The 14,555-nt window shown below is 38.7% G+C and overlaps 1 protein-coding gene across 1 annotated transcript; it reads left to right on the forward strand.

Annotated features, from left to right (window-relative positions):
• The first annotated feature begins 1,037 nt into the window (after positions 1–1,037).
• Positions 1,038–14,335, forward strand: ufl1 (UFM1-specific ligase 1). The gene is made up of 19 exons (XM_063002456.1): positions 1,038–1,228; positions 4,747–4,892; positions 5,032–5,060; positions 5,216–5,313; positions 5,645–5,759; positions 6,027–6,154; positions 6,288–6,346; positions 7,052–7,198; positions 7,843–8,018; positions 8,188–8,364; positions 8,463–8,583; positions 9,187–9,306; positions 11,345–11,456; positions 11,570–11,739; positions 12,252–12,382; positions 12,648–12,728; positions 13,197–13,282; positions 13,659–13,839; positions 13,978–14,335. Exons 1-19 carry the CDS (start codon positions 1,155–1,157, stop codon positions 14,158–14,160), a joined length of 2,334 nt encoding a protein of 777 aa, XP_062858526.1. The 5' UTR covers positions 1,038–1,154; the 3' UTR covers positions 14,161–14,335.
• The last annotated feature ends 220 nt before the right edge of the window (positions 14,336–14,555 follow it).

Below are 14,555 nucleotides of genomic sequence, written 5' to 3' on the forward strand. Positions count from 1 at the left end.
AGTGTCTTGTTTAGGGGCCCAACAGGACATCTTGGTGTCTGTGGGGTTTTAACTGCTAACCATGCGAGTCCAATGAGGCCAAAAAGTGGGTAAGGTGGTAAACATCACAATAAAAAGAATGTTGTTTTTTCACTACAGTTTTGGGGAGTGTAGAACAGTGTACATTTTAAAATCAGTAAAGCAAATATATTTTATTTAAATAATATTGGATATAAAAAGTAAATATATTGTAAGCTTGTAGTGCAGTCATGTTTAAATGCAGCACAGTTTTGTCACTTGATGATAACATGGATACTTCTTACAAACAAAACCGACATACTTTCCAGCCCAAGAAGAACTGGCATTCAAAATGATAAAAATCACCAACATTTTGTCATTTTGCTTATTCATCTACATTAAAGAAACAGTGGCTAAAATAAGTTGTTTAATATAATATGAACACTTTCGGAGAGTGAACACTTTCACATTTCACAAAAACAGCTTTTGGACACATTCAGCATATCTAAAAGGCCAGTGATAGCTCAGTGGTTAAGGTACTGGACTAGTAAACAGAAGGTTGCCGGTTCAAGCCCCACCACCACCAAGTTGCCACTGTTGGGTCCCTGAGCAAGGCCCCTAACCCTCAATTGCTCATCGTGTTCTGCTCATTGTGTAAGTCGCTTTGGATAAAAGCGTCTGCTAAATGCTGAAAATGTAAATGTAAAAGAATTAAATGTACGCTCACCTAGTGTCTCTATAATGTGAGGATATACATACAATTATATAGTAATAATGTTGTCATTAGTAGTAGAAGTTAGGAGTTAAGGTACTGGTAGAAGTGATTAGTTAAGGATTAATAAGGTACTGGTAGAAGTGATTAGTTAAGGATTAATAAGGTACTAGTAGAAGTGATTAGTTAAGGATTAATACTGTACTGGTAGAAGTGTTTAGGGGAAGTGGAGAAGGGAGCTAGAATAACCAGATTGAGACTTACCCACACAGTTTGTCCACTTGACGCTCCGTACTGCGCTGTGTGAGAACGCTGACGTGTGCTGGAGCTGCTAGTTTAGTTTAGCATAACAACATCTTATTAGATTAAAACAATCAGATCTGTTAATGATTATAAATTAATTCAGTAGATTTCAGTAAAGTGAGTTTAGTGTAAGTGAATAATAATGGCGGACTGGGAGGAAATCCGGCGTCTTGCAGCTGATTTTCACCGAGTTCAGTTTACTGAGTCAGTTCTGAGGTAAATATAACAGTAACACAGTAATAATCACAGTAATAATCACAGTGTATAATAACAGTAATAATCACAGTGTATAATAACAGTAATAATCACAGTAATAATCACAGTGTATAATAACAGTAATAATCACAGTAATAATCACAGTGTATAATCACAGTAATAATCACAGTGTATAATAACAGTAATAATCACAGTAATAATCACACCTATAATTCCACTCTGTTTTATAAACTTCTAATGTCTTTTCAGTGCCATTAATTAAAAGCTCCAGTGTTGGTTGTCACTGTCCACAGTTGAGCAAGCTTTATACCACGATTGTAATGGTTGTTTTGTAATACAGGAGTTCCTGTTTCACAATCTGCACCTTAAAGTTGACGAGCTGTAACCTAGTGGTGAAGGTACTGGACTAATAATCAGAAGGTCGCTGGTTTAAGCCCCACCACTGCCAGGCTGTCACTGTTGGGCCCCTGAGCAAGGCCCTTAACCCTCAATTGCTTAATAATAATAATAATAATACATTTTATTTATATAGCGCTTTTCAAGATACTCAAAGACGCTTTACATAAGACAAATAATCAAAACAAATACGTACATACACCATACAAATCATAGTACAAAATCAAAATAGTACATCAACATCAAGAATAATTAAGATAAAAACAAAGAGAGCAGCATAAGACAGTTCATTAAAAATTAGCTAAATTATGAGAGAGAACAACAAATATAGAACAATTTCTTAACATTAGACAGAAACAGGACAGATTTACATGCAATCAGGAAACTGAAAACTTTACAAGTTTTAGGATCTAGGACTTCACATTTCTGTCGTGATCTAAGTATAAAAACTATTAAAAAGAATAGCAAAAATAAAAGCATTTATTTCGTGTTGTTACAAGTTAAATGCCATATTGAATAGATGAGTTTTGAGAAGTGACTTGAATTTGGACAGGTCAGGACAATCTCGTAGGTGTTTGGGGAGAGCATTCCATAAAGATGGAGCAGCTATGGAAAAGGCCCTGTCACCCCAGGTCCGGTGCTTGGTCCTAGAGGGTATGGACAGTAGGTTAGCCTCAGAAGAGCGAAGGCTACGGGAGGGAATGTGCTGATGGAGCAGGTCGGTGAGGTAGGATGGGGCCTGATTATGGAGAGCTTTGTGAGTGAATAGAAGAATTTTGAATTGAATGCGTTGAGCAACGGGAAGCCAATGAAGTTTTTGTAGAACAGGTGTAATATGATCACGGGAGCGAGTATGAGTAAGGAGGCGAGCAGCTGAATTCTGGATATACTGAAGTTTTTTTAGGATTTTGTTAGATGTACCATAAAGGATGCTATTGCAATAATCAATTCTGGATGTAATAAAAGCATGAATCAAAGTTTCGGCGGCAGAAAAGGAGAGTGATGGACGTAGACGTGCTATGTTTTTTAGATGAAAGAAAGCAGTTTTGGTGATGTGATTTACATGGCGGTCAAAAGAGAGGTTGCTATCAAAAATTACACCAAGATTTCGGATGTTAGAAGACGGAGACAAAGTGTCATTATCAATGGTAATTTGAAAATTTTTTGTGGTTTTTGCCAGGGTTGTAGGACCTACGATGATCATATCTGATTTTTCACAGTTTAATTTGAGGAAATTAGCTTTCATCCACAATTTCATTTCAGTGATGCAATTTGTCAGAGTGGAGTGAAGTTCAGTATTAATGGATTTGGAGGAGATGTAAAGCTGAATATCATCAGCATAGCAGTGGAAATGTAAACCATGCCGACGTATGATGTCACCAAGGGGGAGCATATAAAGAATAAACAAAAGGGGACCTAACACTGAGCCTTGGGGAACGCCTTGGGACAGTGGAGCAATGGCAGAACTACAATTGTTGATATTAACAAACTGTTGTCTGTTTATGAGATATGACCTTAACCACAAAAGGGCAGTACCAGTGATGTTGACAGAGGATTCAAGGCGGGACAGAAGAATGGAGTGATTAATGGTGTCAAAAGCTGCAGTAAGATCAAGGAGGACGAGAATATTAATTTGTCCAGAGTCTGAGGAAAGAAGAAGGTCATTTGTGACTTTGAGGAGGGCTGACTCAGTGCTGTGCTGGGGGCGGAAACCAGACTGAAATGATTCAAATAGATTATTGGAATTTAGGTGATCTTTGAGCTGTGAGGCAACAACACGTTCCAGTATTTTCGACAGAAATGGAAGATTGGAAATGGGCCGAAAGTTACTCATAATGTTAGAGTCAAGTCCAGGTTTTTTAAGTATGGGAGTAACAGCAGCCAATTTGAGTGATTGAGGGACTGAGCCAGAACTAAGAGAGGAATTGATTATCTCTGTGATAAATGATGAGATAACTGGAAAACAACCCTTAACAAGTTTTGATGGAGCAGGATCCAAAACACAAGTGGAGCTTCGCATCCCTGTTAAGATCTCAGATAGGTCCAAAAGAGACACAGGTGAGAACTGAGACAGAGGCTGGGTAATAAATTGAGATGAGATAGGCGGAGAAACAGAGATGACAGGGGAAACTGTCAGAAAATTGTGGATATTCTCAACTTTTGTTTGAAAAAATGAGAGGTAAGAGTTACACTTGTCAACTGTAAAGGAATTGGTAGTATTGTCAACTGGTTTGAGAAGTTTATTTATTGTGGAAAAGAGAGTCTTAGGATTTGTTGATCCAGCATGTATGAGTTCGGAATAGTAAGTGGATCGGGCTGCCGTAAGAGCGTCTTTGTAATGTTGAAGATAATCAGAATAAATCTGATAATGTACTGTTAGACCGGTTTTCTTATAAAGTCTTTCAAGCTGGCGTTTACGGGATTTCATTTGGTGAAGCTCAATTGTGTACCATGGTGCAGAATGACTAAATGAAACAAATTTGGTTCTCAAAGGAGCCAGCTCATCAAGACATGAGGCGAGTATGTCATTATAGTAATCGACAAGGTCAGATGAATTACTAGACAGTACAGGACAGACAGACATCTTTTTAACAAGAGAATCTGAGAAAGCAGAGGGAGAGATATATTGAAGATTCCTGAAGGATATTTTACGTTTAGCTCTAGTGATGGGCCTAGTGACCTCAATGTCCATGATGATTGTCAAATGATCAGAGACAGTAAGGTCATGGCTGGACGGCTGATGAACTAGGACACCAGTAGAGCAGACAAGGTCAAGAGTATGACCTTTTTTATGAGTTGGAAAATGTATATGTTGTGTGAAATTAAAGTGTACTGTCACAGTAGATTTTTACTATGAATATATAAGATTATGCTTCAAAAAGACCTTTAAATCTTGTAAGACACAATTTGTCGATTGACCCAATTATTGAATAATACATTAATTTGTGGATATATGAATAAAACACATGTGAATGTGAGTGAATCTCCAGTGTTTTATTTTATCTGCTGCTTCTCTGATGCTCTTCAGCACTTTTACCCTGGTGTGCGTGTGTGTGCGTGTGTGTGTGTGTGTGTGTGTGCGTGTGTGTGTGTGTGTGTGTTTGTGTGTGTGTGTGTTCCAGACTTTCAGAGAGGAACTGTATCGAACTGATCAGTAAGCTGGTGGAGGAGAAGAAGCTGGATGTGATTTACACTCTGGATGGAAAAGAACTCATCACACCATCACACATCTGCAAAGAAATACGTGATGAGCTCTACACACACGGAGGTAAAGAGTATGTGTGTGTGTTTACAGGTTTATGTTACAGGTGTGTATGTGTGTAACAGGTAGAGTTATTTTTGTTAGAGAAGTGTGTGTATAGTTGAGTTATTGTGTAATTAATAATTTGTGTGTTTGTGTGTTGAAGGGAGGATTAATATAGTGGATCTGCAGAAGGTGAGTGTGTTTCATTTCATTACACTGTTTTATGTGTGTGTTTGTTTAAATATTTATGATTTATGTAAGACTGTAAATGTACTCAAATGTGCATAATCCATTAGCTATTGTGTGTGTGTGTGTGTGTGTGTGTGTGTGTGTGTGTGTGTGTGTAGATCATTAACGTGGATCTGGTTCATGTAGAGAGTCGAGCAAATGAAGTGGCTAAATCAGATCGAGGAACTCAGATTATTCTGGGACAGCTGATTAATGAGTAAGATGTGTTTCTTCGTTTTATTGATTTATAATTTCTTCGACATCATGCTTTCTCACCACCACCTCCACATCCACCACCTCCACATCCACCACCTTCACCTCCATCTCCTCTATCATCTCCAAATACTTTTATATTTCAACACTTCATTGAGAGTACCTTGATTCAAATTAAGTTTTCTTTGTGTGTGTGTTTGCGCGTGTGTGTGTTTGCTTGCATGTGTGTGTGTGTGTGTGTGTGTGTGTGTGTTTTTGCGTGTGTGTGTTTGCGCGTGTGTGTTTGCGTGTGTGTTTGCGTGTGTGTGTGTGTTTGTGTGTGCATGTGGTATCAGACAGTACCTGGATCAGCTGTGTGAGGAGGTGAATGATAAACTGCAGGAGTCTGGACAGGTGAACATCACTGAACTTAGCAAAACTCACCAGCTACCAGCAGAGTTCCTCACACAGGTACACACACACACACACACACACACACACACACACACACATACACACACATACACACACATACAGAAAATCCCTATTATAATAATCCTAAGTAGCTGTGTATAACTCACTCTACCTGCTTCAGCACTGTGCTGCCCTTTGACCCCCCCCCCCCCCCCCCATTATTCATATGATAAATGTACTGCTGTTCAACACACTTAACATCTATAGAACATGTCTGATAATGTAGTCTTATACTGTTGTGTGTGTGTATGTGTGTGTGTGTAGGAACTGACATTAAGGTTAAACAGGTTGATAGATGGTCGGATCGATCAGTTTAATGGTCTGATCTTCACTCAGAACTTCATCAACCGTCAGAAAGCAAAAATACGAGGATTATTCACCTCCATCAGTAGGTAAATAAGATACACTGTACATAATAACCCTTTAGAACACACACACACACACACACACACACTGTATATACACATGAGACCATCACCGCCAGACTGCTTGTAACACACACATTACACATTGATGTGTTTTCAGACCTACACCAGTGAATACTCTTATTGGTCAGTTTGGCTTACAGGAGAATCTTTTATATTGTAAGTATTTGATTTTTTGTACGTGTGTGTGTGTGTGTGTGTGTAGACATTAGTTTGTCTAGAACGTTTTGCAGGTTTTTAATTATTTCTCTTCAGTGTTCCCAGTAACCTACCATACATTAAAATACATGGTAGCATGATAGCTGAGCAGTTGTGTGGCTTTAGGACATTGTTTGTCAGTAACTTTAACATGGAGCTTAAATCTGGGACCCTATACTCCCAAAACTGATGGTTCTAAAAGGGGCTAAATACTTTATTTAATAGGTTCTAATGGGTTTAAAAACTGTGACTATTAAGATGACTCTGTTACCTTCGCATATGCTTTAAACATCTATACTATCAGGGTAGTATAGATGTAGTAAAACGTTAACAATGTAAATCATTTTTATTTTAGCTTATTATGAAATGTAGTACAATTTTTGGCTACAGCCAGAAGTGCTTAGGTTCAGTTCCCCCCAATCCACTTATAAGTTGCTGGCCTTGCTGTGGATTGGTAATAGCTGTGTGAGGATCTGCTGGGCTGTGTGTACACTTCTGGTCAATATAAAATGGGCTAAACCCAACCCCACCACCAACAAGTTGCCACAGTTGGGCTCCTGAGCAAGGCCCTTAATCCTTAACTGCTTGCTTTGTAATTGGTTATAGTTGTAAGTCACACTAAATAAAATCGTCTGCTAAATATTATAAATGTGAATGTGTGTGCAGCTCTTCTGGAAGAGTTGGTGAATTTGGGGAGGGTGAATGGGTCAGTGGTTGGAGGTCGACAGGATAAAGCTGTGTTTGTTCCTGATGTTTACTGCAGAGCTCAGAGCGCCTGGGTCCAATCCTTTCTAACACACAACTCTTACCTCGGTAATACACACACACACACACACACACACACACGTCCACACACACACACATCATATACAAACTATATACATACACACTACACATATAAACACTGGCTCTGTCTCAAAGCCTGGTGAGCTCTCTACATAGAGAGCATTTAACATCATCCTACGCTCTCCTGAGAAAAAGACTGAGACGCTTTATTCTGACAGAATGTCAAGGATCTCTGAGTGTTTCTTTAATCGTGAAGGCAATCCCAGCATTCAGTGCTTGGTTAAGAAATCAGTCCTGGAATATCCTGGTGTGGATCGTCTCCACTTCGAATTTAAATCCCTTACAAAATCTTTGTTGGGTTTTAAAGGAAGCAAACTAGATATCATATCAAATCAAAATTATGTCGACCATTGATCTTAAAATTGCTGGTGTGGATCAATAAAAATTATTTCTCTGTTTACTGAGAAATCGATGGAAATATACAGACACTTTCTTCATGGATTGTTTTTTGCCCTGACGATACTGTGTAAGCTTTGGGTCTTTACAGACCTTGTTTGTGAGTTTGTTTGACAAATCTGAAGGCTCATTATAGCAGACAGAATTCACCTGAGCACAACTTAAGTGGAGAGTCTAAATCCACTTAGTGAATCCACTGTAAATGATCTGTTTAGAATTTGAGGCGCTGACCCGGCTGGGAATCCCCGACCCAGTGAACTATATTAAGAAACGATTTAAAGACAAGAAGCTAGTTTTCCTGAAGTCCGCTTGTGTGGAGTCGGCCATATTGGACCAGCTGGAGGCTTCAGTGGAAGAAGCAGTGACGTCCGACACCTGGATTGACCTGCAGGTACGAAATTCAACTAGTAATGAACCTTAAGGAATTACTCCTACATTATTATCTGTATTCTATCTAAATAATTTATACTGATCTGTATGTGAAATAATATTTATAACATTATTCATGTTAATGTTTATACTGTAATTATACCCTCCCCTCCACCCCATCCTTCATCTAGCCTCTGTTACCAAGCTGTCTATCAGACGATGATACAGCAATGCTAATTGATCATGTGATGCGGTCGGTGCATGCTCAGTCCAGTGCTCGTGTGCTCGGCACCTCCGTCGTTACTGAGAAGTTTATTAGTAGCTGTATTGCGCTCTTTGGTAACATCATGCAGCAAAAAGCACAGACGGTAAGTAACTTTTATTAAAGCTACACCCACATCTGTACAACTACAGCTACACCCACATCTGTACAGCAGTGTGTATAACTGTATGGGTGTGTGTGTAGGAAATGAAGAATGATCCAGTGATGTTATTAACGGAGGACGATGTGAAGTTATCATCAGTAACGATGGAGAGTTCAGGTGTTAAACGTGAGAAGCGAGAGGAACGCAGGAAGAAAGTTACAGGTAGCATAATATTTATATAAACCTTGTAATAGTTTACTAGTATAAACACAGGTCCTGCACTCACTCATACACACAACACATTTATTTCTTTAAACCAACAATGCATCAGATAAACGTGGGGCATGGTGTATCCACAATCACAAAGTTCACAGCAGGTGTAACCCTGTCCTATCAGCTGTAACAGAGAGTGGAAACTGATGTTCTCACATCAGGCTCAAGTGATTCCAGGTGCAGCATATAAAACCACCTTGTATAAACGGACAAAATATCCTGTGTTTGCACCATAAGGTGCACCTGCTACTTTTATACTATGTGTTGGGAGAGCAATTTAATGATTTCTACTTGAACTCACTTGTACCAATATTAACCCTCTGGAACATAGGGGACCATAAAGGAGTGTATTGATTTTGGTTGTAGTACACTAATTGTACATACTGTTTAGTACAGGGAAATAAGGTTTGGGACACAGCCAAAATAGCCACTGTTTTAATTTAAACCATACTGGCCACCTGGTGTTATAAAATGGCAGAAGAAGATGGGAGTGTTTAATATATCATGTTATTTTGTGTGTGTGTGTGTGTGTGTGTGTGTGTGTGAACACAGAGGGAAGTGGCAGTATACGGACAGGGGGAGGAGGAAACGCCCGGGAAATCAGAACCCGAAAAACCAAAAAGAAGAACAGGAAAAATGATGACAGTGATGATGAGACTCCAACTACACGAAGTAATACAAACACTTTTACATACCCACACACTAACACACAACTACACAAAGTACAACACCCAAGACACAAATAAACACATACAATTGTTTATGCATTATTGCTGCATCACAGCAGCAGTCAAATCATGATTACAATCACCTGAAATCACATACAGTGCTGGCCAAAAGTATTGGCACCCCTGCAATTCTGTCAGATAATACTCAATTTCTTCCAGAAAATACAAATGCTTTGATATTAAAATGTTCATTTAATTTGTCTTCAATGGAAAACCACAAAAAGAATTGTCAAAAAGCCAAATTGGATATAATTCCACACCAAACATAAAAAAGGGGGTGGACAAAAGTATTGGCACCCTTTGAAAAATCATGTGATGCTTCTCTAATTTGTGTAATTAACAGCACCTGTTACTTACCTGTGGCACATAACAGGTGGTGGCAATAACTAAATCACACTTGCAGCCAGTTAAAATGGATTAAAGTTGACTCAACCTCTGTCCTGTGTCCTTGTGTGTACCACATTGAGCATGGAGAAAAGAAAGAAGACCAAAGAACTGTCTGAGGACTTGAGAAGCAAAATTGTGAGGAAGCATGGGCAATCTCAAGGCTACAAGTCCATCTCCAAAGACCTGAATGTTCCTGTGTCTACCGTGCGCAGTGTCATCAAGAAGTTTAAAGCCCATGGCACTGTGGCTAACCTCCCTAGATGTGGACGGAAAAGAAAAATTGACGAGAGATTTCAACGAAAGATTGTGCGGATGGTGGATAAAGAACCTCGACTAACATCCAAACAAGTTCAAGCTGCCCTGCAGTCCGAGGGTACAACAGTGTCAACCCGTACTATCCGTCGGCGTCTGAATGAAAAGGGACTCTATGGTAGGATACCCAGGAAGACCCCACTTCTGACCCGGAGACATAAAAAAGCCAGGCTGGAGTTTGCCAAAACTTACCTGAGAAAGCCAAAAACGTTTTGGAAGAATGTTCTCTGGTCAGATGAGACAAAAGTAGAGCTTTTTGGGAAAAGGCATCAACATAGAGTTTACAGGAAAAAAAACGAGGCCTTCAAAGAAAAGAACACGGTCCCTACAGTCAAACATGGCGGAGGTTCCATGATGTTTTGGGGTTGCTTTGCTGCCTCTGGCACTGGACTGCTTGACCGTGTGCATGGCATTATGAAGTCTGAAGACTACCAACAAATTTTGCAGCATAATGTAGGGCCCAGTGTGAGAAAGCTGGGTCTCCCTCAGAGGTCATGGGTCTTCCAGCAGGACAATGACCCAAAACACACTTCAAAAAGCACTAGAAAATGGTTTGAGAGAAAGCACTGGAGACTTCTAAAGTGGCCAGCAATGAGTCCAGACCTGAATCCCATAGAACACCTGTGGAGAGATCTCAAAATGGCAGTTTGGAGAAGGCACCCTTCAAATCTCAGGGACCTGGAGCAGTTTGCCAAAGAAGAATGGTCTAAAATTCCAGCAGGGCATTGTAAGACACTCATTGATGGTTACCGGAAGCGGTTGTTCGCAGTTATTTTGTCTAAAGGTTGTGCTACCAAGTATTAGGCTGAGGGTGCCAATACTTTTGTCCGGCCCATTTTTGGAGTTTTGTGTAAAATGATAATTGATTAGACTTTTTTTTCATTCTCTTTTGTGTTTTTTCATTGCAAGCAAAATAAATGAAGATATTAATACCAAAGCATTTGTGATTGCAATCATTTTCTGGAAGAAATTGAGTATTATCTGACAGAATTGCAGGGGTGCCAATACTTTTGGCCAGCACTGTATGTTTTTTTTCTTTTTATTATCCCTATGATCCCTAAATCCTTAACCTTTTCCTGTTCCAACTTTTTTGGAATGTATATCAGGCCTGAAATGCAGAAATGGATGTTTCTTGAAAAATAAAATGAAGCTGATCAGACAAAACATGAAATGCATGAAATGTTCATATTGTCTGCAATGAAATAAAATCTAAATATTTTTTTTATTTAATTTGCCAGCTGATGCCAGTTTCTGATGTGGGGTTGTAATATGTGTGGATGTAGATAAGCAGGTGGAGGTGTTTCTCTCTGTGGATGAGATAATGGAGGTGTTGGAGGAGAAGGTGTGTGATTGTCCAGATGAAACGCTGCAGCTCATTGCTCAGGAGCTTGTCAGGTACAATCTCATAATCATCACCTGTATACTTTAAACTGAAAGTAACATAACATGTTTAGCCAATCACATTACTCGTTTCCCAGCCTTAAGAGTGGACGTGTCTGATTTTCCAGGCCTTTGTCAAAGGCGTACCAGGACGTGGTCCGCTCTGTGTTCCAGTCCTCCAGTTCCTCCTCTGCCTCTGCTGGGAAACGTAGACAGACAGCCAAGGAGCTGCAGGAAGAGATGAACACCCTCTATACCAACATCCGGGTACTTGAGAAGAGCATCAAACACTTCTCAGGTTTGTTAATTACTCGCAACCCTGAACATTACAACTTACCTAAAATATTTTACATTTATTATTATTATTGTTATTATTATTATCATCATTAATTTTATGTTTACATTCAAATTCTAAAATAAATACATTTGAAGTTCACTTCTTCACTGTTATTAAATAAATGTACTCTAAAAATTTAAAAAATAAAACCTTTTTACTCTAATCTGAGGTAAAAACTTTAACATTTGGTTATTAGTTAATTAAAAGCTTATTTTTGGGATAAGTTTTATGGAAGTTAGTGAAATAGCAACTATTAATGTCGTAACATTTAAGTTTTATATTTTAATGTCAAATTACTATTAGTGTCAGTCATTTAAAGTGTCTGTAGTGCATTAAATAAGTTTATAGAGTTCAGCAAATTAATAGCATTTTGTGTTTTTTATTATTTAGGCAGTTTTTCTGTACCATTTTTCTGTACTTCAGCTGCTCATCTGGAATCTGTAAAGTTGTTTTGAAATTATGTGTGTGTGTAGATGATGTACAGGTCCACATTGTGAAACACATCTTGAAATCAGTTTGTACTGATCTAACAAACACCCTGATCAACTTCCTGTCATCTGATCACATGATCACCATTGATGATCCCAACACCATCACTGCTGAGGTCAGTAATGCTGTTATAGTAACTGGGTAAATGGGCTTTTGGGTTAACTACTGTGGGTGTGATCACCTAATCTATTGTGCCTTGTGCCTTTGGTTTGGGAAGGAGAAATGTAAGGTGTGTGTGGGTGGGGGGTATTTTTGGATATAGCACATGATCATTTACATAAATAAAATAATATAATATGAAAACATAATATTTACCTTTTTAAACGAGCACTGATACTTGAGGTTATAAAATAAGTGTGTGTGTGCTTGTGACTGTACAGTTTAGGTTGAAGATCCTCACTAAACTTCCTGATGAGATTAAAGCTCCATTGATGAAGCTGAACACCAGCTTAAACGGGAAAGTAAGTAAACACACATGAGTACACATTTTTTAAATGTCCAGAGTTTTTAAATTTGATTGAAAAAAAAAAACAACTATCAACAATCATTAAAGAAAAAAACCTTTTTAATTATATAAAGAGTAGTATGATAACCAGCATTATTGATTAAATGCACCAATTGTTCATATTTTAGCAGCTTAATGAAGTGCTAATGCTAACATGAGTAATTCTATGAGTAGTGTACTGGACTAGTAATCTGTAGGTTGCTGGTTAAAACCACAGCAGCCAGGTTGCAATTGAGCAAGGCTCTTAACCCTCAGTTGCTTGGATTGAGTTCAATAACAATTGCACAATGCTTTGGGTAAAAGTGTCAGCTAAATACAGTAAATGTAAATCATCTTATGTTATCTCAACATCATCGTAACCAAAACATTTTCTGATAGAGCTCTGTGTGTGTGTGTGTGTGTGTGTGTGTGTGTGTGTGTGTAGAGTATAGAGGATTTTCTGTGCAGTGTTGAAGCTGCGGCTGAAGATTGTGGTGTCCTGCTGAAGAAAGGAGATAAAAAACGAGAAAAGTAACCACACACACACACACACACACACACACACACACACACACACACACAGAGGTACAACTTTTATTTCCAGCTAGATTAAGGATTACGAATAGAGAAGAAGGATAACTAAGATAAAAAGATAAAACCGTACAAATTGTAAGAAAACAGTCTGATATTAATCTTTGTGGCCACTTCAGTCTTTGCTTCCCCATTAGCACTTCCATCCCCACTGGTAATGGAAGTGCTAATGGGAAGCAAAGACTAAATTGAAGCAAAGACTGAATGGGCCACAAAGATTAATGGCAGTTTTTTTCACTAACCCTAACCCTAGTCCTTTATTTTTGATCAGTATTTGTTTCCTGTCTGGACCTGTGTGTGTTTGTGTGTGTTACAGACAGGTGATGATGGTACATAAAAACTCTCTGATGGAACAGTTAAAGGCGGCGGATGATGAAGCACTCGTTCTGCATCTTTCAGTTCTACTTATGTTTCAGCAACACATGCACTGCATGCTGCTTGCTCCTGGACGCTGTGTGTCCAACATCATTTACACACTGCAGAGTAAAATCCCTCAGGTAAGAGTACACACACACACACACACACACACACACACACACGCCAGTAAACTTCCTGAAACCAGAAGCCAGAAGAGAATGTATACCATTTATTAGGTGTTTAGTGGTTGTATGTATGTATGTGTGCTTCTGTATCAGGAACAGTACCAGCTGCTGGCTCAATATCACTCGCTGGTGGTAAAACGGTTGGTGGAGAAAAAGACGGAGCAGGTGGAGGGAGAGAGTGATGGCTCTGATGAGCTAAAAGAAATACAGCGTCTCCGAACCGATATGAAAGAGCTTGTCCTTTCATCCAGAAAAATGTCCACCACTGAGCAGTAAGAATAACCAGGAAAGCATACAGCACTATGCTTAAGATGGATCAGAGGAACATCCACCGCTAAACAGTGATAAAAATCAGAGCATCTACTACTAAGTGATGAAAACAAGTAGAAGATTTAGGTGTTTGTTGCAGCTCACTTCTGATTTTATGCTTATTAAAACAGAAACTCTTAAACATTGTATTTTGTGTTCATTTACACCTTTACCCATGTATCTGTATACCAAATAATAGGAAGCTACCACTATATACTGAATCAGAAAAATGTATAGATGTGTAAGTTTTGCCCTATGTTGTTTATAAAGAACACTTTTAATTTGTAACTTTTCTAAATGAAATCTCTGGATCAAATGTATGCAACATGTAAATTCCCATTTATAATTTAATTTACTGTTTT

This window comes from Trichomycterus rosablanca, chromosome 9 (genome assembly GCF_030014385.1).
Source record: "Trichomycterus rosablanca isolate fTriRos1 chromosome 9, fTriRos1.hap1, whole genome shotgun sequence".
NCBI classification, from domain to species: domain Eukaryota; kingdom Metazoa; phylum Chordata; class Actinopteri; order Siluriformes; family Trichomycteridae; genus Trichomycterus; species Trichomycterus rosablanca.

Bases quoted from the DNA above. Each gene is read 5' to 3' on its own strand.
- ufl1 (XM_063002456.1), top strand. From the start codon at position 1,155: ATGGCGGACTGGGAGGAAATCCGGCGTCTTGCAGCTGATTTTCACCGA. The intron at 5,061-5,215 runs GTGAGTGTGTTT...GTGTGTGTGTAG, and splicing joins ATATAGTGGATCTGCAGAAG to ATCATTAACGTGGATCTGGT. The intron at 11,457-11,569 runs GTACAATCTCAT...CTGATTTTCCAG, and splicing joins ATTGCTCAGGAGCTTGTCAG to GCCTTTGTCAAAGGCGTACC.